At 43.9% G+C, this 26312-nt stretch overlaps 2 protein-coding genes and 1 pseudogene across 2 annotated transcripts; all 3 read right to left on the reverse strand.

Annotated features, from left to right (window-relative positions):
* Positions 1 to 2586: 2586 nt before the first annotated feature.
* LOC136392964 (olfactory receptor 13C7) lies at positions 2587 to 3780 on the reverse strand. Its single transcript, XM_066365653.1, has one exon. It carries the CDS (start codon positions 3723 to 3725, stop codon positions 2766 to 2768), a length of 960 nt encoding a protein of 319 aa, XP_066221750.1. The 5' UTR covers positions 3726 to 3780; the 3' UTR covers positions 2587 to 2765.
* A 7534-nt stretch (positions 3781 to 11314) lies between these two features.
* LOC136392965 (translationally-controlled tumor protein-like) lies at positions 11315 to 12505 on the reverse strand (annotated as a pseudogene).
* Positions 12506 to 15199: 2694 nt separating this feature from the next.
* Positions 15200 to 16214, reverse strand: LOC136392966 (olfactory receptor 13C7-like). The gene has a single exon (XM_066365654.1). The coding sequence runs from the start codon at positions 16157 to 16159 to the stop codon at positions 15200 to 15202; it is 960 nt and encodes a 319-aa protein (XP_066221751.1). The 5' UTR covers positions 16160 to 16214.
* Positions 16215 to 26312: the final 10098 nt, after the last annotated feature.

Raw genomic sequence — 26312 nt, forward strand, 5'->3', positions numbered from 1 at the left:
AGAGGGAGCACGGTGCAGCCGGAGCGGCGCTGGGGGGGGGGGGGAGAGGGGGAAGGGGGGAGCGGGCGGAAAAAAGCTATTTATTTTCTTTAATCAAATTAAGTCTGACATCAAGCCTCCATCTGACCTGACTGATAATAATATTCTGTCTCAATCACTAAGAAGCATCTATCCTCCTAGGAACTTCCCAGAGTCATGGGCCTGATAACTTTTATAAAATAAAAGCAGCAGAACATACATTCTTTTTAAGCACACAGAGAACTTTCTCCAGAATAAATATGTTAGGTTATAAGGCAAGTCTTAATAATTTAAGTGCCAATGAATTCATACCAAGTAGTTTTCCTGATCACAATGGAATGAAACTAGGAATCAATAGCAGAAGGAAAACTGGAAAATTTACAAATATGTGAAAGTTAAACAACATACTCATGAATACCCATTGGGTCAAAGAAGAATTCAAAAAGGAAATTAGAAAATACATCAAGACAAACCTAAAGCAAAGCAAAACAAAAAACCCCACAATACACCAAAATGTATGGGATGCAGCAAAGGCAGTACAAAGAGATGGAGGCTGTATTGAGTAACAACTGATCTCCAGTGATACTAGAAACTGAGTGTTTTGGTTACCTCAAGAAAAGTATAAGGAGCTTGGATGCTCTTTCAAGTCTATGTTTCTAAAACTTTACAGTATACGTGATAAATTCAGAAGAAGTAGTAGAAGAGAGATTTCTGAGCGTGCAGACCAAGGGAAAAGCTGGATGACTCTATGACTGTGATGTGAACTCCATGGGACAGAGGAACAGGGCATCACACACACAGACAGTGATGTAGTACCCAAGAGAGGGTATGTCTGGATTGTAACAGACAAGACTGTTAACAACTCCAGAGTGAAGGATGAAGTCTGACTGTTGGCCTTTCTATAACAATGTTTATATAATTGGAAGGAAGTTGGAGTTAGCGGGTGAAGAAAAAGGGATGAAGATAATGGCCTCCCATCAGAGACATTTTATTCCAACAGCTAAAACTGATGTGCTGATAACAATGGTTTTATTGTAATCTTTGACTAATCAGACCTAGATTAAAACTTCCTCAGATTACCTAGCCAAAGGTTACACAAATGTACTGGGGTTAATAAAAACAGGGGAGACAATTTAAAATCTTTTTCTCAGTTATAACAGTGATTAATTTGCAGTGTGGTGCCAGTGCCTCTAAAGAGAGGAAATTTTTGAAAGCATTCTTGGATACTAGTTTGTCAGACATGATGCTAGAGATCTTGGTTTATTCATGTATTCTTTTCATAGCCGGAAGTCAAAATGTGGGAAATGACTAATTGGAATAAAAGTCTATATGCAGGAAATAACTGAGTTATGTTAGTAAGTTGTGGGAGAAGGCTTAAATTGGGTAGCCACAAATCAATGCGTTGTTATTATTTTTTTCCCATTTCAATTATAAAACTTCACACAGACATACATATGTGCACGTGTGTATGTGTACACCATTCTTAAGAGATGCCATTTTCAATATAAAGATTTTTTTTCTAATATTGTAGATAATACAATTATATTAGTAGGTAATATGGATTCCAAATATCCATTTTTTTTCAATTCAAATAGGTTCTAAATATATAGTTTATAAGGCAACAGAAAATGAACATAACTTTGGAGGCAAGTATTAGCCAGTAAAGGAAGGAAGCTGATTTGACATGGGGATAAGGAAGGAAGAGGGAGGAAAAGAAAAGAGAGAGCAACCCACTATATACCAATAATGGTAAAAGACCAAAGTTTGGTAATAACTGACCTTTACAAATATAAATTTAAGTGGGTTAAAAATAATCTTTGTAATACAGTCAATGCATACTATTTCAATATGCTCCTTGAGTGAGGAGAAAGCCATTGACTTAGAGCTTTGAGAGCAGCACTAGTCCCATGGCCAGGCTTACCTGTGCCACTACTGGTGAGGAGTAACTGTTACCACTGGCCTATTAGTTATGGAATTGGGAATGACTTTTGCCTTTACTTCCCCACAATCTTTTTGGGGTTCATCACAGTGTGGGCATGTTCACGGAGTGTGTGCTGGGTGTGTATAATAGCCATCCACGTGCCATGTTGGTTGCATGAATGAAAGTTTGGGAGCTGCTGGCACTCAGTCATGCAGCACTCTACTAACTGCCGCAGTGAGGTGGCACCTCTGCCTCTGAGCTTCGCTGCAGTGGCGATAAAGAGGAGCATGTGATGAATGACTAGATTTCATTAGGTCAAAAGAAAGCCTCTGCTCAAGGTAAGTTCTGCTATTTCTAGTGCTAATATATGAGTGGCATTCCTGCCATGGCGCTACTGATCACTGTTATATGTCAAGGCAGGTGACATTTTCCAGTTGATCCCTGTACCATATAGAACAAAGGTCTTTGGGGTGAGACTAGAGAGGCAGAAAGCAGCAGTTCTATACAAGGAAGGACAATATACCCTAACATGCCCCTACCCCCGCCACCACTTACATTTTTGTTTGTTTCTTTTGAACACATCTGTAACTGTTTATAGATATTCATCAGGTTCTGGTGTCAAAAGATTTAAGATTTGGGCAGCAGATTATAACTATGATAGGACACAGTGCAGTTTTGTGTAGAGCCAACAAACTAATCAGCAGTGCCAGAAATGAAAAGGTGCTTTCCTCCGGTGGTCCAAGGACCTCTCTGGCTACCATTTTCTCATAGGCGCAATGAAGAGTTCTGAGGTCTTGCATTCTGATAGTCTGGGGATCTGTGACCGTCACTTAGTTAGGTGTTTCTCGTGTAACAAGTCCCTCACAGCAGCCTTTACATCCTTGTTCCTGAGGCTGTAGATGATGGGGTTGAGCATGGGGGTCACAACACCATAGAAGAGGGAGATGAGCTTGTCTGAAAGGTCCTGCTTGTCTGCTCCCAGTGGGTCCTTGGATTTGGGTTTCCCATACATGAAGAGGATGGTCCCATAGAAGACGACCACGACTGTGAGGTGGGCAGAGCAGGTGGAGAAGGCCTTTTTTCTGCCCTCAGCTGAGGGGATCCTCAGGATGGTAGCAATGATGAACACATAGGAGAATGAGATGAACAGGACTGGGATGCTCAGGAAGATTGTGTTGGACACAACCATGCTGATCACATTGATGGAGATGTCAGCACAGGCCAACTTCAGGACAGCCAGGATCTCACAGGTGAAGTGGTTAATAATGTTATCCCCACAGAAGGGCAGCCTCATGGCCTGGGATGTCTGAACTACTGAGTTGGTAATACCAGCTGCCCAGGACCCAACAGCCATGGGCACATAGGTAGCCCTACTCATGACCACAGGGTATCTAAGGGGGTTGCAGATGGCCACGTAGCGATCAAATGCCATCATACCCAGGAGCACACACTCTGTGGCTCCCATGGCAAAAGAGAGGAACATCTGCACAGCACAGGCTGAGAAAGAGATGGTTTTCCTGAGGGTCAGGAAGCTGTCAAGAATAAGGGGTACTGAGGAGGTTGTGTAGCAAATGTCCAGGAAGGAGAGGTTCCCCAGGAAGAAGTACATGGGTGTGTGCAGGCGGGAGTCAAGGATGGTCACCAGGATGAGGACCCCATTGCCCAGCAGGATCACCAGGTACATCAGCAAGATGAGCACAAAGAACATTTTCTCCAGCTTTGGGTGGGCTGAGAGGCCCAGGAGAATGAAACTTACCACATTGGAGGTCCGATTGGACCTGTCCATGTTGTATATACTCTATCACTTGCAGTAACTCAGAAGGTCATGTAAGGATCATGTAAGGAAAATATTCCCTTCGTGCCTTCATCATCAGCTCCAGAAACATGGCTCCTTATTATTGCTGGGCTTTGGATTCTTAAGCCAAAAGGAGAAAGAGTTCCCATTTTTAATCAAGAAGTGACAACTGCATGAGAAGAAGGCTATGAGGTATGAGGTCCCGGGCAAGCCCTTTCCCCTCTGCACAAAGTGGGGTGAGGCCAGATGACCTTAGAGACTCTTGCAGTTTGATGGGTCTATTTAATTCCATGAAACTAACATCATACACATGAAAGGGCTTCCTATGTCCCCTCACAAACCCCCATTCTATTACAATCAAGTGTGATGGCAGAACTGTAGTTGTGCTAATAAAAATTTTGGTATGATAAAAACCTGTGCTTACCTTTATCAGAAAAATAGTGAGCAAACAATGATTTGTTTCCTAAGGGCTGGAAAGAGGGCGCATGTCAGACCTAGGGACACTGGGTCTGCAGCTTCGGGGTAAGGGTTCAGAATGTGTGACAGGTGAAGGGTCCAGCCAGTCCTCACCCCTCCACCTGCCTTGTGTGCTCCAGGCACATTCTCCAAAGGACTGGATAGCACTCTTAGGAGACAATTTAAATTCTAGTCTGTTTTTGGGGACCATTTTAGTCCCTAAGGTCATTTAAAGTTTGTAGAGTGAGTTGTACTCAGTTTAGAAAGTTTGTATTCTTCTGAGATAACATCCCCAAGATCCAATTATGATGAAGGCACTGGAGAAGGTTTGCTTCCTGCTTCTTCTCTCCCTCCCTCCTTCTCTCCCTCTCTCTCTCTCTCTCTCTCTCTCTCTCTCTCTCTCTCTCTCTCCTCTCTCTCCCTCCTTCCTTTTTCCTCTCTCTCCCTCCTTCCCTCCTTCTTCTTTGAGCACTGTAATCCTATTCATAGAGTCAGAGTCCAGCAGCCTGCTGGTCAGTGATTACATGACCCATTCAGACCCCCAAGTCTTTCCTTCTGTGCTGTAGCCAAGCCCCACCACTCCAAGTCTGTGCTTATACAGTGGTTTTTGTAAGATCTGAGTGAAAGACATACTTTCTCTTTACATTTTCCACTCGTTGGATTAGGTTCCCTGTAGCAAACTGCCCTGTTCTTCCTCAGTCTTCACTTGACATTCATCTAAATCAGTGTCCTTTCAGCTTCTTATGATCTGTGCATGTGCTCTGAGACTTCATGGGAGTCACTGACAGAATGACCCAGAGCAGGGATAGGTTCAGATAATGGGTACATTCCCTTATTCAGCAAGTCATTATTGCATAAAAGGCAGTAATAGTCTGCCTTCCAGAGTCCACCCTCTAGTGGCAAGAGAGGCACCAAAAAGAAAGTTACCCAACAAGGAAGGAGATGCAGGAAGAAAGCTCACCCTCCTGTGAAAGCCCAGAGAGAGGCAGGCACCAGACACCCGAGGCCCACGGTTTGCTGAAGCAGGTTCACCAACTGCACACATCTCCTCCCAACTTCCGTTCAGTGATGTTGTTGGTAGTTTGATATTGGACATGGTGGGAGAGATTACACCACAGAATTCGGCAAATGATACATCCAGATCAAGGCTTTTTCTGTTCTGGAGATCCTCTAGCTAAACAATTTACCACCACACCACTGGAATGGAAGAGTGGCAGTGTGCCTGATGAAGAGGAGTGGGGAAGCCCCCCAGGCCGAAGAAACTGCAAAGGAGCCCAGAGGTGGGAGTGATCAGCACTGCACTGGTGCTCTAGCATGAAGGGGCAGGTCCTGCTGATGCGGAGGAAGGCAGGGCTGGACCTGTGGTTGGTCTTTATGAGCATCCTGAAGAGTTAGGACTTTGTTCTATAGGGGGTGAGAGGATGCTTAAGAATTTTAAATAAAGGTCTGACATGATTAATTTTGCATCTTGGCTTGATCTGCCTAGGCACAATAATGTGGAGGGAAAATTGGGAGAAAGAGAACAAGGACTAAAGAGCTAGGGAAACACTTCCCACAAGTGAAGATAAGGACATTAACTGGGGAAATGATCGAGTGGGAAGACAGGGAGATTCAAGAAGTACTTGGTAGATACAAAACACAATATTAGCATTTGGTTGGATATGGAGGCCAAGAAAGAGTAAGAATTATTACTTGTAGCTCAGATAATGGGTGGACAATGGTGACACCAAAAAAGGTACAGAATACTGACTGTAAAGCCAGCAGGCAGGGCCGGGGCCACTAACACAGCAGCCCGGCCCATGCAGGTTCGCACTGGATTCGGACAGTCGGTAAAGAAACCATGGAGCCAAAAACTGGTGGGCCATAACCTTTAATCCTACCTTGCACCCGGCGGGCAAGTAAAAATACACACTGGGCTCCAAAACCCAGTCACACTCAGTGCTCACCAAGCCACTGACTTATCCGAGTTTCCTAGAATCAAAGGTTTCTAGCTCACCAGCCTTCTTCTCCTCAGTTCCCCATCTCCTGCCTTATCCCAGATACAAACTCTGTACAAACTGGCATCTCACTCAGCACTCCACCATCTTGGCTGCTTTTCCTGGCCTCCTCCATGTGGCCGCCTTCCGCTGCTGGCTCTACTTTCTCTGCTCTCTCATGCTAATCTCAGGAACCAAGAGCCAAACTCCCGCTCCGTTCCCATTTTATAGTGTAGAAATCCAAACCCTTAATCCAATATACATAAGAGGGAAGTCTCTAATACAAAGTCACTTCTCTGAGGCATGATAGGATTGTACCACCTTACACCAAAAAGGGTAGGAAAGGCTTAATCCCAAAACCAAGCCCCAGGCTACAAGGATTCTGCCTGCCTTAAGCCCACCCCAACACACATTAATACCACCTGGGCAACGGCCCCTTTAACAAAGTGAGCATAATACATTTTATCTGCCCAACACTGACCCAGTTCCTATTTTTAGGGAATAAAATGAATTCAGTTTTGGGCGCAGTGTGTGTAAGGAATATTAGGTAGAGATGGGGAGATGTCTGAGCAGGAGACTCACCAACTCATCCATCACTGGGGCTGAATGACTGGTACTCCTCTCTTGTCTCTAGATACAAATCTAACTGTGCTATAATAGGAGATTGTTGGAGACCCTTCCCCCAAATGCAAATTTGTAATATCTATAGGGCTTCCTTGACCTCTGAGTCACTAGGGGCTCATCCACTCTCCTGTGAAGGAAGTTTTCTGCTGGCAGGAGGGGAAGTCCCCAGAGACCATTGACTCAGAAGTCAACAGTATGGACAGTCAAGGGTCAAGGACCAGGGGTTAGGGGCAAGCAAGGACTGAAAGAGCAGCTAACTCCAGACCAGAGGAATTATAGGCAGCTGCTCAGATCTTTTATAAAAAACACAACAAACAAACAGAAATCTACCTTCTCTCCTCTTTGATTCCTTGAAAGGATTAACTAGTACCGCAATCCTAGGAAAAGTCTAGATAGGCCAGTGCTTCTGCATTAGAATCATCTAGAGGACTCGTTAAAACACAGATTGAAGCCTGACTAGGCATGGTGCAGTGGATAGGACATCAGACTGGGACACAGAAGACCTAGGTTCGAAACTCCAAGGTCGCTGGCTTGGGTGCAGGGTTGCTGGCTTGAGCGTAGGATATGACCCCATGTAGCCCCCCAGTCAAGGCACATATGAGAAAGCAATCAGTGAACAACTAAGATGCTGCCACGAAGAATTGATGCTTCTCATCTCTCTCCCTTCCTGTATGTCCCTCTCTCTCTTTCTCTCTGTCTCTGTCAAAACCCCCCCCACACACACACACACACAAACATGGATTGAAAACACACACACATGCCCAGTGATCCAATTCAGTAGGTTTGGGGAAGGGCCCAGGAATCTTCATTATTAACAGATTCCCCGGTGATGAGAAACAATTCTGCCTATCTGTTGATCACTGTTGAGTAGCATTGGGCTAGACTTTTTACTATCCCAGTGCATGGGATCTTAGAGCACTGAAATTTCAGATATTGCTAACAATGTTCCTCCTCATTTCTCCTCACTGCCTAGGGAAGCCTCAGACAGCCCAGCCATGGGGTATGAACTGGCCAAGGCGGAACTTTGTGTGTCAGAAATCTCCTTATTCCATGTGTATGAGTGTTTGTTGGTGTACATGTTTGCCAAAGATGAGTGGAGCTGACCAAAGAGTTGACAGCACCAGCATTTCCCAGGGCAGCATCTGTTTACTGGAGCTTTCTGAGGACAATGGTAGATATGACACCCCTTGGAATTCACAAGGTCTATAACCAGATCCCTGATCAAAAGTTTTCGACCGACCCTGCTCAAAACACTTGAGATTCCATCAGGAATCACATTCTCTGTAAAGGCAGAAAATAACCACCACTATTTTGAGATAAAACCAGGACTGGAATCAAATGTTATGAAGTCAGAGGAACAGGATCTCCCTGAAGAGGGAAAGGGGAAGAGGCAGAAAGGGGAAGTTTGTCTCCATAGAAAGTGAGGAGAGGCCAAAGCTTTGCCTCTTCACAGAAGGGAGACTGCTCATGCAGCAAGCACTAAGTGGAGAAATGAGAGTGTAACTTCTGATGTGTGGATGCTGGATTAGCTAAACAATATTTGCCTGATTCACTGCTTCAACCCAGGAAGTCTCACTTATTGAATATACCTGTCTTCTCCTTCATTTTTTCGGTGCTCTGTGCCACAAGGTGCCCCAGCCACAGGACTCACCTGAATGAACCAGGACCTTTCAGACAAACTCAGCTCTTTCTCCTATTGACTTCTGATCCCCATGCCCAACCCCACCCTCTATGGTCTGAGGAACAAGGATGTTAAGACTGCCGTGAGGAACCTGGTAGCTCAGAAACACTTCACTCAGTGATGATGGGATACGGCCCATGACCAGACACTCAGATTCACTTGAGAATCTCATGCAAAGTAATGCTAGGCAAGACGCAAACTGAATTTAGAATCATGCTACTCACACAGTGACCCATGGACCAGTGGTGTTGGCTTCATTTGGGAGATTATTATACCTACAAAATCTTGGGGCCCATTCCAGAAATATCATCTAAATTTTCAAAAGGTCCCCTAGGTGATTCATGTTAAACTTGGAAAGTATTGATTAACAGTATGTTGTGGATGCTGTACTGGGTGTGCTGCGCCCCCCCCCCCCCAACCTAGGGCTGAAGCTCTGGTTCCTGTAGCTGTTAGGAGTCTTGGTGGCTGACAACATTCAGCTAGTCCTTCTGCTGGCTTGCCCTTGGCCATGAGTTACCTCACCCAAAGTCACATTGTCTTCCAACAGGCAGCCCAAATCCAATGATTGGTCAGTGTCAGTGTAAAGGCCCAGTCCTCCTTGCTTTGAATAGGGAGATCTCTAAAGGGCTATCCCAGCCTGAGAGCCTCACTGTGGCTATTAAAGTTCCCCCTCTGCCCGGTCCTGCTTCCTTCACCTCCACACACAGGGGTTGAACTTAAGAGCACTCCCCAGTAAGTGTCCTGCATGAAAATCTTCCCATCAAAGTTGACTCCCTAGGAAACAGAACCTGTGACAGAGAACCATCGTCAATCTCAGACAGATGTGTGAGCTGTGTGTATATTACAGGTGCATGTCCTTCTCAGATGTTTCCTGCACCCTGACACACAAGGAAAGTAACCCAGTGAATTCCTTTTGTTCATGCAAAGAAAAAATTATTCTAAGGAACCTTCATTCACTCCTGTTGGGAATGCAAATTAGTACAACAATTATGGAAAAAAGTATGGTGGTTTTTCAAAAAATTAATAATAGAACTACAATATGACCCAGCAATCCCTCTAATGAGTATCTACCCCCCAAACTCAAAAAAATTGTACATAAAGACACATGCAGCCCCATGTTCATCACAGTATTGTTCACAGTGGCCAAGGCATGGAAACAACCAAAGTGTCCTTCGATAAAGGATTGGATAAAGAAGATGTGGTACATATATACAATGGAATGTTATTCAGCCTTAAGAAATTATGACAGTGACATTTACAACAACATGGATGGACCTTGAGAACATTATACTGAGTGAAATAATTAAATCAGAAAAAACAAAGAACTCTGTGATTTCACACATAGGTGGAATAGAAAACTGAGGCTCATGGACATGGATAAAAGTGAAGTGGTTACCAAGGGATGGGGTTATAGGGGAGGGGAGAGTGTAAAGAAGGACAAATGTAAGGTGATGAAAAATTATTTGATTTCGAAAATGTTTACCTGAAACCTATGTACTCTTATTGATCAATGTCACCCTGTTAAATTTAATTTTCTAAATAAAAATTTTAAAAAGTATGCCAAAAGATTATTCTATAAACATGATTTGCTAAATTAAATGCCTTTACTTTTCACTTCTATAGACGGATCTTAGTTTGTATTTGTGGTAAAAGTACTTTTATTCCCTTTAGCAGAGAGTAGGCAGGGCTGTTTTACTCCCTGGACATGAAGGTGCAGTGGTCAGGTCTACGGGCTGTTTCTCTCCAAGGACAAAGATGTCTGAGGTCTGGAAAACATGCTGCCTTCCTAACTACAAAAACAAACAAACAGAACTTCAAGACAAAGAACCCTAAAAAATTTTAATAAGTATTTATTTACATGTCTACAAAAGGGCACTTTAGTAATGGAGGAATTTTTATGTTCATGCATCATACTATATTTTAAAATAATCTGTAGTTAGGTACATTCACTTTGCAAGAATTCCTGAGTTTTCATGATCATTGTTAAGAAATAACAGAATTATAAATGAAGTGAGTCACTGGTAAGTCAAATAATTTTAATAACAGAAGTAGAAAAATCATTTCAAATTTATCACAAAATTATACTTAAAATGAAATGTAGGTGTATTTTGACATGATGTGAGCAGGATCTCCAAAAGTAAGAGTGTTCAGGCTGGGATGGTCTTGACATGAACCTGATAGTTCTAGATGAATTTGTTTGCAGCACCTAGAAAAGTAATGGGCACATGGGTCCTCAGTAAGACAGACACATGTCTTAGGAATCCCTAAGGACCATGATACTGGGAGATGACTTTTACATAGTCCCATTTCTCTATCCCTAGACTCCTACCAGGCCTGGGACCTTGGAATTTCGGCCTTGAAAGGCCCTCAAGGCCATCAGTCCCAAACTAACTTACAGCAGGGGACAGAGACAGCAAGGCCCAGAGAAAGGAGCTGTGAAGAGCTGCAGCCCCCAACAGTCAGCCCACTGTCCCTGTTGCTGTCATGTTTTGTCATTAGTTCATGCATTTGTTTGCTTGCTTACTTGTTGCTTTGTTTGCTTATTTGGTCTTTCAATTATGCCTGAAATCATCCCACAAAGGATTGGAGATAATCCAAAAATACATCCGAGACCAAAAATTTAAAATTAGATAGGTGAGGAAATGGGGCAAAAAGAAATTAAAAGTAGAAACATAATATTACAAAGCCAGGAAGGGGTAAGAGTCACCGCAAAATGCAGACCATCCTAGCTGCATAGCTGGGATGTGACACAACACACCCAGAGCAGGTCTGAATCTAGGACAAAAACTCAGATGTACAAAAAATATTCATTCATGTATTTATTTTCTTTCTTTTTTTTCAAACGAGTTTAAATGCATTTTATTTTTAGACAACCTACATGACATGTTTTTTCTTAAAAACAATGCCTCCGCTCCAAATCAATCGAGGTCAAAATAATGAAGAGCTCAAGATAACATCAGTCCCATTTGTCCTAGTCCTGGTGTGATGAAAAGCAGCAGCCAGTTACGATGACAGGTGATAGATCCAAATTGCCAAATTTGTTAACATTTTTCCATTTCTAAACCATCCTTAAAGAAAATCATATATGGGGTCACACCATCCTCACGGTAGTCCAGTAGGGCAACCATGCCATCTGGATTCATGTTTTCACCAATAAAGAACTGGTAGTTTTTGAAATTGGCAAGGATGTGCTTGATTTGTTCTGCAGCCCCTATCATAAAAGGCTTTACTCTTTCTGGTCTCTGTTCTTCAAGTTTTCCTTTGATTGATTTCCTGTAATCCTTGATGTACTTTTTTTTTTTTTTTTTTTTGTATTTTTCTGAAGCTGGAAACCGCCCGACCGGGATACGCCCACCAGGGGCGATGCTCTGCCCCTCCGGGGGGTCGCTCTGCCACGACCAGAACCACTCCAGCGCCTGGGGCAGAGGCCAAGAAGCCATCCCCAGCGCCCGGGCCATCTTTGCTCCAGTGGAGCCTTGGCTGCGGGAGGGGAAGAGAGAGACAGAGAGGAAGGAGGGGGGCGGGGTGTAGAAGCAAATGGGCGCTTCTCCTATGTGCCCTGGCCGGGAATCGAACCCGGGTCCCCCGTACGCCAGGCTGACGCTCTACCGCTGAGCCAATGGGCCAGGGCCCTTGATGTACTTCCTGTAGGTTTCTTTTGTGAAGCTGTTTTCCTGCAAATGATGGTTCATGACAATATCAACACCCATGATTACTGTGCTTTCGGTACCGTCGCCATCGGGGCCTTCAGCGGAGGCATTTCCACCAATAAGTGAGTGAGTCATCAATGTTACCCTCTGTCCTACTGACCATCTTCCCCTCTACTTCCAGGCACAGCCTGTCTGCGATCTCCCAGATCTTGTAGATATTGGAGAATATCTCATCATGGCAGATGAGGTCCCGGTAGATGATCATGATTGCAACTGGAAGGAGACGACGGCGGCGCTGGCTTAGTGGGAGCCCGGAGCTCGGAGCGAGCACGGTGCAGCCAGAGCGGCGCTCGGGGGGAGGGGGGAGCGGGCGGAAAAAAGCTATTTATTTTCTTTAATCAAATTAAGTCTGACATCAAGCCTCCATCTGACCTGACTGATAATAATATTCTGTCTCAATCACTAAGAAGCATCTATCCTCCTAGGAACTTCCCAGAGTCATGGCCCTGATAACTTTTATAAAATAAAAGCAGCAGAACATACATTCTTTTTAAGCACACAGAGAACTTTCTCCAGAATAAATATGTTAGGTTATAAGGCAAGTCTTAATAATTTAAGTACCAATGAATTCATACCAAGTAGTTTTCCTGATCACAATGGAATGAAACTAGGAATCAATAGCAGAAGGAAAACTGGAAAATTTACAAATATGTGAAAGTTAAACAACATACTCATGAATACCCATTGGGTCAAAGAAGAATTCAAAAAGGAAATTAGAAAATACATCAAGACAAACCTAAAGCAAAGCAAAACAAAAAACCCCACAATACACCAAAATGTATGGGATGCAGCAAAGGCAGTACAAAGAGATGGAGGCTGTATTGAGCAACAACTGATCTCCAGTGATATTAGAAACTGAGTGTTTTGGTTACCTCAAGAAAAGTATAAGGAGCTTGGATGCTCTTTCAAGTCTGTGTTTCTAAAACTTTACAGTATACGTGATAAATTCAGAAGAAGTAGTAGAAGAAGAGAGATTTCTGAGCGTGCAGACCAAGGGAAAAGCTGGATGACTCTATGACTGTGATGTGAACTCCATGGGACAGAGGAACAGGGCATCACACACACAGACAGTGATGTAGTACCCAAGAGAGGGTATGTCTGGATTGTAACAGACAAGACTGTTAACAACTCCAGAGTGAAGGATGAAGTCTGACTGTTGGCCTTTCTATAACAATGTTTATATAATTGGAAGGAAGTTGGAGTTAGCGGGTGAAGAAAAAGGGATGAAGATAATGGCCTCCCATCAGAGACATTTTATTCCAACAGCTAAAACTGATGTGCTGATAACAATGGTTTTATTGTAATCTTTGACTAATCAGACCTAGATTAAAACTTCCTCAGATTACTTAGCCAAAGGTTACACAAATGTACTGGGGTTAATAAAAACAGGGGAGACAATTTAAAATCTTTTTCTCAGTTATAACAGTGATTAATTTGCAGTGTGGTGCCAGTGCCTCTAAAGAGAGGAAATATTTGAAAGCATTCTTGGATACTAGTTTGTCAGACATGATGCTAGAGATCTTGGTTTATTCATATATTCTTTTCATAGCAGGAAGTCAAAATATGAGAAATGACTAATTGGAATAAAAGTCTATATGCAGGAAATAACTGAGTTATGTTAGTAAGTTGTGGGAGAAGGCTTAAATTGGGTAGCCACAAATCAATGTGTTGTTATTATTTTTTTCCCATTTCAATTATAAAACTTCACACAGACATACATATGTGCACGTGTGTGTGTGTACACCATTCTTAAAAGAGATGCCATTTTCAATATAAAGATTTTTTTTCTAATATTGTAGATAATACAATTATATTAGTAGGTAATATGGATTTCAAATATCCATTTTTTTTCAATTCAAATAGGTTCTAAATATATAGTTTATAAGGCAACAGAAAATGAACATAACTTTGGAGGCAAGTATTAGCCAGTAAAGGGAGGAAGCTGATTTGACATGGGGATAAGGAAGGAAGAGGGAGGAAAAGAAAAGAGAGAGCAACCCACTATATACCAATAATGGTAAAAGACCAAAGTTTGATAATAACTGACCTTTACAAATATAAATTTAAGTGGGTTAAAAATAATCTTTGTAATACAGTCAATGCATACTATTTCAATATGCTCCTTGAGTGAGGAGAAAGCCATTGACTTAGAGCTTTGAGAGCAGCACTGGTCCCATGGCCAGGCTTACCTGTGCCACTACTGGTGGGGAGTAACTGTTACCACTGGCCTTCTATTAGTTATGGAATTGAAAATGACTTTTGCCTTTGCTTCCCCACAATCTTTTTGGGGTTCATCACAGTGTGGGCATGTTCACGGAGTGTGTGCTGGGTGTGTATAATAGCCATCCACGTGCCATGTTGGTTGCATGAATGAAAGTTTGGGAGCTGCTGGCACTCAGTCATGCAGCACTCTACTAACTGCCGCAGTGAGGTGGCACCTCTGCCTCTGAGCTTCGCTGCAGTGGCGATAAAGAGGAGCATGTGATGAATGACTAGATTTCATTAGGTCAAAAGAAAGCCTCTGCTCAAGGTAAGTTCTGCTATTTCTAGTGCTAATATATGAGTGGCATTCCTGCCATGGCGCTACTGATCACTGTTATATGTCAAGGCAGGTGACATTTTCCAGTTGATCCCTGTACCATATAGAACAAAGGTCTTTGGGGTGAGACTAGAGAGGCAGAAAGCAGCAGTTCTATACAAGGAAGGACAATATACTCTAACATGCCCCTACCCCCGCCACCACTTACATTTTTGTTTGTTTCTTTTGAACACATCTGTAACTGTTTATAGATATTCATCAGGTTCTGGTGTCAAAAGATTTAAGATTTGGGCAGCAGATTATAACTATGATAGGACACAGTGCAGTTTTGTGTAGAGCCAACAAACTAATCAGCAGTGCCAGAAATGAAAAGGTGCTTTCCTCCGGTGGTGCAAGGACCTCTCTGGCTACCATTTTCTCATAGGCGCAATGAAGAGTTCTGAGGTCTTGCATTCTGATAGTCTGGGGATCTGTGACAGTCACTTAGTTAGGTGTTTCTTGTGTAACAAGTACCTCACAGCAGCCTTTACATCCTTGTTCCTGAGGCTGTAGATGATGGGGTTGAGCATGGGGGTCACAACACCATAGAAGAGGGAGATGAGCTTGTCTGAAAGGTCCTGCTTGTCTGCTCCCAGTGGGTCCTTGGATTTGGGTTTCCCATACATGAAGAGGATGGTCCCATAGAAGACGACCACGACTGTGAGGTGGGCAGAGCAGGTGGAGAAGGCCTTTTTTCTGCCCTCAGCTGAGGGGATCCTCAGGATGGTAGCAATGATGAACACATAGGAGACAAAAATGAACAGGACTGGGATGCCCAGGAAGATCGTGTTGGCCACAACCATGCTGATCACATTGATGGAGATGTCAGCACAGGCCAATTTTAGGACAGCCAGGATCTCACAGGTGAAGTGGTTGATAACGTTATTCCCACAGAAGGGCAGCCTCATGGCCTGGGATGTCTGAACTACTGAGTTGGTAATACCAGCTGCCCAGGACCCAACAGCCATGGGCACATAGGTAGCCCTACTCATGACCACAGGGTATCTAAGGGGGTTGCAGATGGCCACGTAGCGATCAAATGCCATCATACCCAGGAGCACACACTCTGTGGCTCCCATGGCAAAAGAGAGGAACATCTGCACAGCACAGGCTGAGAAAGAGATGGTTTTCCTGGGGGTCAGGAAGCTGTCAAGAATGAGGGGTACTGAGGAGGTTGTGTAGCAGATGTCCAGGAAGGAGAGGTTCCCCAGGAAGAAGTACATGGGTGTGTGCAGGCGGGAGTCAAGGATGGTCACCAGGATGAGGACCCCATTGCCCAGCAGGATCACCAGGTACATCAGCAAGATGAGCACAAAGAACATTTTCTCCAGCTTTGGGTGGGCTGAGAGGCCCAGGAGAATGAAACTTACCACATTGGAGGTCCGATTGGACCTGTCCATGTTGTATATACTCTATCACTTGCAGTAACTCAGAAGGTCATGTAAGGATCATGTAAGGAAAATATTCCCTTCGTGCCTTCATCATCAGCTCCAGAAACATGGCTCCTTATTATTGCTGGGCTTTGGATTCTTAAGCCAAAAGGAGAAAGAGTTCCCATTTTTAATCAAGAAGTGACAACTGCATGAGAAGAAGGCTATGAGGTATGAGGTCCCGGGCAAGCCCTTTCCCCTCTGCACAAAGTGGGGTGAGGCCAGATGACCTTAGAGACTCTTGCAGTTTGATGGGTCTATTTAATTCCATGAAACTAACATCATACACATGAAAGGGCTTCCTATGTCCCCTCACAAACCCCCATTCTATTACAATCAAGTGTGATGGCAGAACTGTAGTTGTGCTAATAAAAATTTTGGTATGATAAAAACCTGTGCTTACCTTTATCAGAAAAATAGTGAGCAAACAATGATTTGTTTCCTAAGGGCTGGAAAGAGGGCGCATGTCAGACCTAGGGACACTGGGTCTGCAGCTTCGGGGTAAGGGTTCAGAATGTGTGACAGGTGAATGGTCCAGCCAGTCCTCACCCCTCCACCTGCCTTGTGTGCTCCAGGCACATTCTCCAAAGGACTGGATAGCACTCTTAGGAGACAATTTAAATTCTAGTCTGTTTTTGGGGACCATTTTAGTCCCTAAGGTCATTTAAAGTTTGTAGAGTGAGTTGTATTCAGTTTAGAAAGTTTGTATTCTTCTGAGATAACATCCCCAAGATCCAATTATGATGAAGGCACTGGAGAAGGTTTGCTTCCTGCTTCCTCTCTCCCTCCCTCCTTCTCTCTCTCTCTCTCTCCTCTCTCTCCCTCCTTCCTTTTTCCTCTCTCTCCCTCCTTCCCTCCTTCTTCTTTGAGCACTGTAATCCTATTCATAGAGTCAGAGTCCAGCAGCCTGCTGGTCAGTGATTACATGGCCCATTCAGACCCCCAAGTCTTTCCTTCTGTGCTGTAGCCAAGCCCCACCACTCCAAGTCTGTGCTTATACAGTGGTTTTTGTAAGATCTGAGTGAAAGACATACTTTCTCTTTACATTTTCCACTCGTTGGATTAGGTTCCCTGTAGCAAACTGCCCTGTTCTTCCTCAGTCTTCACTTGACATTCATCTAAATCAGTGTCCTTTCAGCTTCTTATGATCTGTGCATGTGCTCTGAGACTTCATGGGAGTCACTGACAGAATGACCCAGAGCAGGGATAGGTTCAGATAATGGGTACATTCCCTTATTCAGCAAATCATTATTGCATAAAAGGCAGTAATAGTCTGCCTTCCAGAGTCCACCCTCTAGTGGCAAGAGAGGCACCAAAAAGAAAGTTACCCAACAAGGTAGGAGATGCAGGAAGAAAGCTCACACTGCTGTGAAAGCCCAGAGAGAGGCAGGCACCAGACACCCGAGGCCCACGGTTTGCTGAAGCAGGTTCACCAACTGCACACATCTCCTCCCAACTTCCGTTCAGTGATGTTGTTGGTAGTTTGATATTGGACATGGTGGGAGAGATTACACCACAGAATTCGGCAAATGATACATCCAGATCAAGGCTTTTTCTGTTCTGGAGATCCTGTTGCTAAACATTTACCACCACACCACTGGAATGGAAGAGTGGCAGTGTGCCTGATGAAGAGGAGTGGGGAAGCCCCCCAGGCCGAAGAAACTGCAAAAGAGCCCAGGGGTGGGAGTGATCAGCACTGCACTGGTGCTCTAGCATGAAGGGGCAGGTCCTACTGATGCGGAGGAAGGCAGGGCTGGACCTGTGGTTGGTCTTTATGAGCATCCTGAAGAGTTAGGACTTTGTCCTATAGGGGGTGAGAGGATACTTAAGAATTTTAAATAAAGGTCTGACATGATTAATTTTGCATCTTGGCTTGATCTGCCTAGGCACAATGTGGAGGGAAAATTGAGAGAAAGAGAACAAGGACTAAAGAGCTAGGGAAACACTTCCCACAAGTGAAGATAAGGACATTAACTGGGGAAATGATCGAGGGGAAGACAGGGAGATTCAAGAAGTATTTGGTAGATACAAAACACAATATTAGCATTTGGTTGGATATGGAAGCCAGGAAAGAGTAAGAATAATTATTTGTAGCTCAGATAATGGGTGGATGGTGGTGACACCAACAAAGGTACAGAATACTGACCAAGTTGCTATTTTTAGGGAATAAAATGAATTCAGTTTTGGGCGCAGTGTGTGTAAGGAATATTAGGTAGAGATGGGGAGATGTCTGAGCAGGAGACTCACCAACTCATCCATCACTGGGGCTGAATGACTGGTACTCCTCTCTTGTCTCTAGATACAAATCTAACTGTGCTATAATAGGAGATTGTTGGAGACCCTTCCCCCAAATGCGAATTTGTAGTATCTATAGGGCTTCCTTGACCTCTGAGTCACTGGGGGCTCATCCACTCTCCTGTGAAGGAAGTTTCCTGCTGGCAGGAGGGGAAGTCCCCAGAGACCATTGACTCAGAAGTCAGCAGTATGGACAGTCAAGGGTCAAGGACCAGGGGTTAGGGGCAAGCAAGGACTGAAAGAGCAGCTAACTCCAGACCAGAGGAATTATAGGCAGCTGCTCAGATCTTTTATAAAAAACACAACAAACAAACAAACAGAAATCTACCTTCTCTCCTCTCAGATTCCTTAAAAGGATTAACTAGTACCGCAATCCTAGGAAAAGTCTAGATAGGCCAGTGCTTCTGCATTAGAATCATCTAGAGGACTTGTTAAAACACAGATTGAAGCCTGACTAGGCATGGTGCAGTGGATAGGACATCAGACTGGGACACAGAAGACCTAGGTTCGAAACTCCGAGGTCACTGGCTTGGGTGCAGGGTTGCTGGCTTGAGTATGGGACATGACCCCATGTAGCCCCCCAGTCAAGGCACATATGAGAAAGCGATCAGTGAACAACTAAGATGCTGCCACGAAGAATTGATGCTTCTCATCTCTCTCCCTTCCTGTATGTCCCTCTCTCTCTTTCTCTCTGTCTCTGTCAAAAAAAAAAACCCCCAAAAAAAAACACACACACACAAAAATATGTATTGAAAACACACACACATGCCCAGTGATCCAATTCGGTAGGTCTGGGGAAGGGCCCAGGAATCTTCATTATTAACGTATTCCCCGGTGATGAGAAACAATTCTGCCTATCTGTTGATCACTGTTGAGTAGCATTGGGCTAGACTTTTTACTATCCCAGTGCATGGGATCTTAGAGCACTGAAATTTCAGATATTGCTAAAAATGTTCCTTCTCATTTCTCCTCACTGCCTAGAGTAGCCTCAGACAGCCCAGCCATGGGGTATGAACTGGCCAAGGCGGAACTTTGTGTGTCAGAAATCTCCTTATTCCATGTGTATGAGTGTTTGTTGGTGTACATGTAAGTTTGCCAAAGATGAGTGGAGCTGACCAAAGAGTTGACAGCACCAGCATTTCCCAGGGCAGCATCTGTTTACTGGAGCTTTCTGAGGACAATGGTAGATATGACACCCCTTGGAATTCACAAGGTCTATAACGAGATCCTGATCAAAAGTTTTCGACCGACCCTGCTCAAAACACTTGAGATTCCATCAGGAATCACATTCTCTGTAAAGGCAGAAAATAACCACCACTATTTTGAGATAAAACCAGGACTGGAATCAAATGTTATGAAGTCAGAGGAACAGGATCTCCCTGAAGAGGGAAAGGGGAAGAGGCAGAAAGGGGAAGTTTGTCTCCATGGAAAGTGAGGAGAGGCCAAAGCTTTGCCTCTTCATGGAAGGGAGACTGCTCATGCAGCAAGCACTAAGTGGAGAAATGAGAGTGTAACTTCTGATGTGTGGATGCTGGATTAGCTAAACAATATTTGCCTGATTCACTGCTTCAACCCAGGAAGTCTCACTTATTGAATATACCTGTCTTCTCCTTCATTTTTTCAGTGCTCGGTGCCACAAGGTGCCCCAGCCACAGGACTCACCTGAATGAACCAGGACCTTTCAGACAAACTCAGGTCTTTCTCCTATTGACTTCTGATCCCCATGCCCAACCCCACCCTCTATGGTCTGAGGAACAAGGATGTTAAGACTGCCGTGAGGAACCTGGTAGCTCAGAAACACTTCACTCAGTGATGATGGGATACGGCCCATGACCAGACACTCAGATTCACTTGAGAATCTCATGCAAAGTAATGCTAGGCAAGAGGCAAACTGAATTTAGAGCCATGCTACTCACACAGTGACCCATGGACCAGTGGTGTTGGCTTCATTTGGGAGATTATTATACCTACAAAATCTTGGGGCCCATTCCAGATATATCATCTAAATTTTTAAAAGGTCCCCCAGGTGATTCATGTTAAACTTGGAAAGTATTGATTAACAGTATGTTGTGGATGCTGTACTGGGTGTGCTGTCCCCACCACCACCACCACCACCTAGGGCTGAAGCTCTGGTTCCTGTAGCTGTTAGGAGTCTTGGTGGCTGACAACATTCAGCTAGTCCTTCTGCTGGCTTGCCCTTGGCCCAGGAGTTACCTCACCCAAAGTCACATTGTCTTCCAACAGGCAGCCCAAATCCAATGACTGGTCAGTGTCAGTGTAAAGGCCCAGTCCTCCTTGCTTTGAATAGGGAGACCTCTAAAGGGCTACCCCAGCCTGAGAGCCTCACTGTGGCTATTAAAGTTCCCCCTCTGCCCGGTCCTGCTTCCTTCACCTCCACACACAGGGGTTGAACTTAAGAGCACTCCCCAGTAAGTGTCCTGCATGAAAATCTTCCCATCAAAGTTGACTCCCTAGAAAACAGAACCTGTGACAGAGAACCATCGTCCATCTCAGACAGATGTGTGAGCTGTGTGTATATTACAGGTGCATGTCCTTCTCAGATGTTTCCTGCACCCTGACACACAAGGAAAGTAACCCAGTGAATTCCTTTTGTTCATGCAAAGAAAAAATTATTCTAAGGAACCTTCATTCACTCCTGTTGGGAATGCAAATTAGTATAACTATTATGGAAAAAAGTATGGTGGTTCTTCAAAAAATTAATAATAGTACTACCATATGACCCAGCAATCCCTCTACTGAGTATCTACTCTCCAAACTCAAAAAAATTGGTACATAAAGACACATGTAGCCCCATGTTCATCACAGCATTGTTCATAGTGGCCAAGATATGGAAACAACTAAAGTGTCCTTTGATAAAGGATTGAATAAAGAAGATGTGGTACATATATATAATGGAATGTTATTCAGCCTTAAGAAATTATGACAGTGACATTTACAACAACATGGATGGACCTTGAGAACATTATACTGAGTGAGATAATTAAATCAGAAAAACCAAAGAACTCTATGATTTCACACATAGGTGGAATAGAAAACTGAGACTCATGGACATGGATAAAAGTGAAGTGGTTACCAAGGGATGGGGGTTATAGGGAGGGGAGAGTGTAAAGAAGGATAAATGTAAGGTGACGAAAAATGATTTGACTTTGAAAATGTTTACCTGAAACCTATGTACTCTTATTGATCAATGTCACCCTGTTGAATTTAATTTTCTAAATAAAAATTTTTAAAAGTATGCCAAAAAAATTATTCTATAAACATGATTTGCTAAATTAAATGCCTTTACTTTTCACTTCTATAGATGGATCTTAGTTTGTATTTGTGGTAAAAGTACTTTTATTCCCTTTAGCAGAGAGTAGGCAGGGCTGTTTTACTCCCTGGACATGAAGGTGCAGTGGTCAGGTCTACGGGCTGTTTCTCTCCAAGGACGAAGATGTCTGAGGTCTGGAAAACATGCTGCCTTCCTAACTACAAAAACAAACAAAGAAAACTTCAAGACAAAGAACCCTAAAAAATTTTAATAAGTATTTATTTACATGTCTACAAAAGGGCACTTTAATAATGGAGGAATTTTTATGTTCATGCATCATACTATATTTTAAAATAATCTGTAGTTAGGTACATTCACTTTGCAAGAACTCCTGCCTGACCTGTGGTGGCGCAGTGGATAAAACGTCGACCTAGAACACTGAGGTCACCGGTTCAAAACCCTGGGCTTGCCTGGTCAAGGCATATATGGGAGTTGATGCTTCCTGCTCCTCCTCCCTTTCTCTCTCTCTCTCTCTCTCTCTCTCTCTCATTCTAACTCTCTCTCCTCTCTAAAATGAATAAATAAATAAAAATTTAAAAAAATAGTTAAAAAAAAGAATTCGAGTTTTCATGATCATTGTTAAGAAATAACAGAATTATAAATGAAGTGAGTCACTTGTAAGTCAAATAATTTTAATAAAAGAAGTAGAAAAATCATTTCAAATTTATCACAAAATTATACTTAAAAGGAGATGTAGGTGTATTTTGACATGATGTGAGCGGTATCTCCAAAAGTAAGAGTGTTCAGGCCTGGGATGGTCTTGACATGAACCTGATAGTTCTAGATGAATTTGTTTGCAGCACCTAGAAAAGTAATGGGCACATGGGTCCTCAGTAAGACAGACACATGTCTCTCCCCAGTACCTTTCAACTTTCTCTTGCTGCCTCTCCACTCCGTGTGCTCAGAGAGGTGTGGCAGGTGGGGCTGGCAGAGTTCTACAGAAAGTCTAGGTGAGGGCTCAGATGGGTGCAAGTTTTCCCTAAGTGAAAATCCAAAAACATGCCAATCCCTAGCCTGAAGCCTGAGGTTGTCTGTGTACAATTCTCCAACTAGGAGTCCTCAGGGCTGCTTTTCCTCACTGTTTATGAAAATGACAAAATCACTGGTGAAGAGGGGCTGACCCCACACTCTGTAATGAGAATCTGTGCGTTTTCCCTGGGATAACATGGGCCATGATGCCTGTATAAATGACAGAGTATACAAAGAACTGTGACCCTAATTTCCATATTCTTACCAAAGAAGAATAAGTACCAGAGTCTTTTTTTAGAGGAGGGAGAGAGAGAGAGAGAGAGAGAGAGAGAGAGAGAGAGAGAGAGGGAGAAGCATCAACTCATTGCTTCACTTTAGTTGTTCATTGATTGCTTCTCATATGTGCCTTGACCAGGGGGCTCAAGCTGAGCCAGTGACCCCTTGCTCAAGCCAGCAAACTTGGGATCATATTGATGATCCTTCTCTCAAGCTAGCAACCCCACCCTCAAGCTGGTGATCTCATGCTCAAGCTGGTGACCTTGGGTTTTGAAACAGGGACTTCTGCTTTCTAGGTTGACACTATTCACTGTAGCACCACTGGCCAGGCTACCCAGAGTCTTTTTATTAGTGTGATCAATCAAGCAGAAGAAAGAATCAGTGAACTTAAGGAGAAAGATTTAAAATTATCTAGTAGGAGGAGAAAAAAGAAAAAAAGAATGAAAAAAGAGTGTAGAAAGCCTACAGGATTTACAGGATATCACTGGAGTCCCAAAAGGACACAAGAGAAAGGGGCAGAGGCTTTATGTAAAGAAACAATAATCAAAAACTCCCCAAATCTGAGGACAGAAATAGACATCCAGAGTCTATAAGCCCACAGGACCCCAAATAAATTGAACATAAAGAGGTCTACACTGAGTCACGTTATAATTAAACTATCAAAAGTCTAAGATAAAAAGAAAATTTTGAAAGCAGCAAGAGATAAAAGACTTGTCATATACAAAGGAACTCCCATAAGGCTATTATGCAAGACTAGATGGGTAATATAAGTAGCAAGATGGAAATTCTAAGAAAGAATCAAAAAGAAAGGCTAGAAATGAAAAACACTGTAACAGAAATGAAAAATGCCTTCAATGGGCTCATTTGTAGATGAGAGGACACAGCTGGGAAAGAATCTCTGAGCTTGAGAATATGTCAATAGATAGTTCCAAAACGGAAAAGCAAGAGAAAAAAGACCCCCCTCCCTAAAAAGTAATATATCCAAGAACTGTGAGACAGCTATGAAAAGTGTACCCTAACGTGTAATGGGAACACCAGAAGAATAGAGAAAGGAACAGAAGAGTATTTAAAGAATGTAAAGGGGTCCTGAGATAAAAAAGTTTGAGAACCACTGTTTTTCATTTAAAACGTATAACTGGCCTGACCAGGCGGTGGTGCAGTAGATAGAGCATCAGACTGGGATGCGGAAGGACCCAGGTTCAAGACCCCGAGGTTGCTAGCTTGAGCCCGGGCTCATCTGGCCTGAGCAAAAAGCTCACCAGCTTGGACCCAAGGTCACTGGCTCGAGCAAGGGGTTACTCAGTCTGCTGAAGGCCTGCGGTCATGGCACATATGAGAATGCAATCAATGAACAACTAAGGTGTAGCAACGAAAAACTGATGATTGATGCTTCTCATCTCTCTCCATTCCTGTCAGCACTTCTGTTTTCAACAAGCCCAGACAACTAAAATTAGTCAATGGTCAACTCAAGTCCTCCCCTTCTACTCAATTACAGGAAAGATATTTTATTTATCTCCTTATCTTCAATGCCCGGCATAGAATAAAGAGATGGTCAGAAGAATTTACTATTTTGATTGAATGTCAAGACAACCTTCTAGTCCCCAGTCTCCCATGCTAGTTTACCCACCCTCCCTCCTGTCTCTGTTTTCTTCTGCTTCTCTTTCCCTCTCTTAGTTTTGAACTCCTGCCTTTGGTTCAGTCTTTTTCTTTACCCTGACCTGTCCCTAAGCCTTATAATTTCTTCTCCTAGCAGGCCTCTCACATTGGTGCCTCTCACACCCCCCTGACCCCTTACCCCGACTCTTCCCTGCTTCTGGGGTCCTATACAACTTAGAGGCACTTGGCGGTCATCTCACAGATGGCAGCCGTCACCTGCCCGTGTCATTTCTGCTCTCTTTCTATTGTTTGGTGCCGGCCCCTGGTACATATCTCATGCTTCCTGATTTTAAGGGCAGAGGCCAGGCCCAGTCAGCTCTGCAGGGATGGTAGGAACTGCAGTGAGGGCCGGCTGCTCTGGAGCACGTGGAAGACCAGGGTGTTTGTGAGAGCAAGGCAAACCTTCCACCTCTTGCTCTGACACTTAGCTCTGCAAGGACAAGCTCAGATTTCCCCTAGCAGAGACCATTGTGGTCAAAGCCTGGTCAGACCTTAGTTGTAACTCGACTTCCAAAAAGGTCAGCAGAGACAGGACAGGAACCTCTTAATCTAAGGAACATTTCTTTGTAGTGAAAATTAAGATTTACATAGAAGTCTGCACCTTATCTAATTGGGTTTATGGGACACAGGCCCTAACCTCCTGTGAGGACTCTCACCAAACTTTAAATTGCTTCTGGGATTAAAACTGGCCCCAAACAACCAGAGCTCTAAATTGCTCCAGGGCCCCATGACAGAATATCTGGGGAGAGGGCGGGGGACAAAGAGCAGAGGGTGTCCGTCCTGGGCATGCAGTTGGCCACAACTGCCGGAGAAACGGCTCCTTTTCCTCTGTTGTCTTACTGGCCATGGAGAAGGCCACTGGAAGGGAGTAGCCAGAACTCCTTCGGCTATGGTCAGTCCTGACTTTTTTTTACTTTGCTCTGAATTTGAAAGAACTGCAAAGCCTCAAGACAGCTGAACAGGATTTGCTGCATGCTTCCAGGCACCGCCCCCACAGATAGGGTCATGCCGGGGCGGTCAAGGTGGGCAGCTGAAGCCATCACCTCCCAGCCCAGAGCCCTTCCAGCATCCTCCCCGCCATGAGACGTTCTGTCCAGGTATGCTCCTGTCCCCACCATGGCCCCATCCCCACACTGGACACAGACTGAGTTCTTCCTGTGGCTAAAATTTCTTCAGGTAGGTGGGAGGAAGAGAAGAGGTAGTTGTGAGGAGACCTGGTCACAGCCCCCATGTTTCTGAAGGGTCTTTCTAGGGGAAGGGGTCAGGCATGTCTAGACCGTGTGGGGGCAGGCAGGACTGAGGAGTGGGGTGACATTGGAAGAAGGAAGTTTCTCCTTAAAGTGAGGGGAAACTTTCCAACCATCAAATCTGTCTGACACAGGAATGAGGACCATGCACTCACACAACTCAAGATGATCAAAGCAGAAATGGGAAAACTGTTTCATAGAAGGTATTCATACAAGGGAGGGGAAAGAGGCAGAGCTAGTTACTGTACAACATTCCTGGCAAGTCTGAGAATCCCCAGTTAATGGTATTACTAGCTCTAAAAACAGATCTCTTTTCCCTAAATATTTTTGATGTCTGCAGTTAATATCT

Source organism: Saccopteryx leptura, chromosome 2, assembly GCF_036850995.1.
Source record: "Saccopteryx leptura isolate mSacLep1 chromosome 2, mSacLep1_pri_phased_curated, whole genome shotgun sequence".
Taxonomy (NCBI): domain Eukaryota; kingdom Metazoa; phylum Chordata; class Mammalia; order Chiroptera; family Emballonuridae; genus Saccopteryx; species Saccopteryx leptura.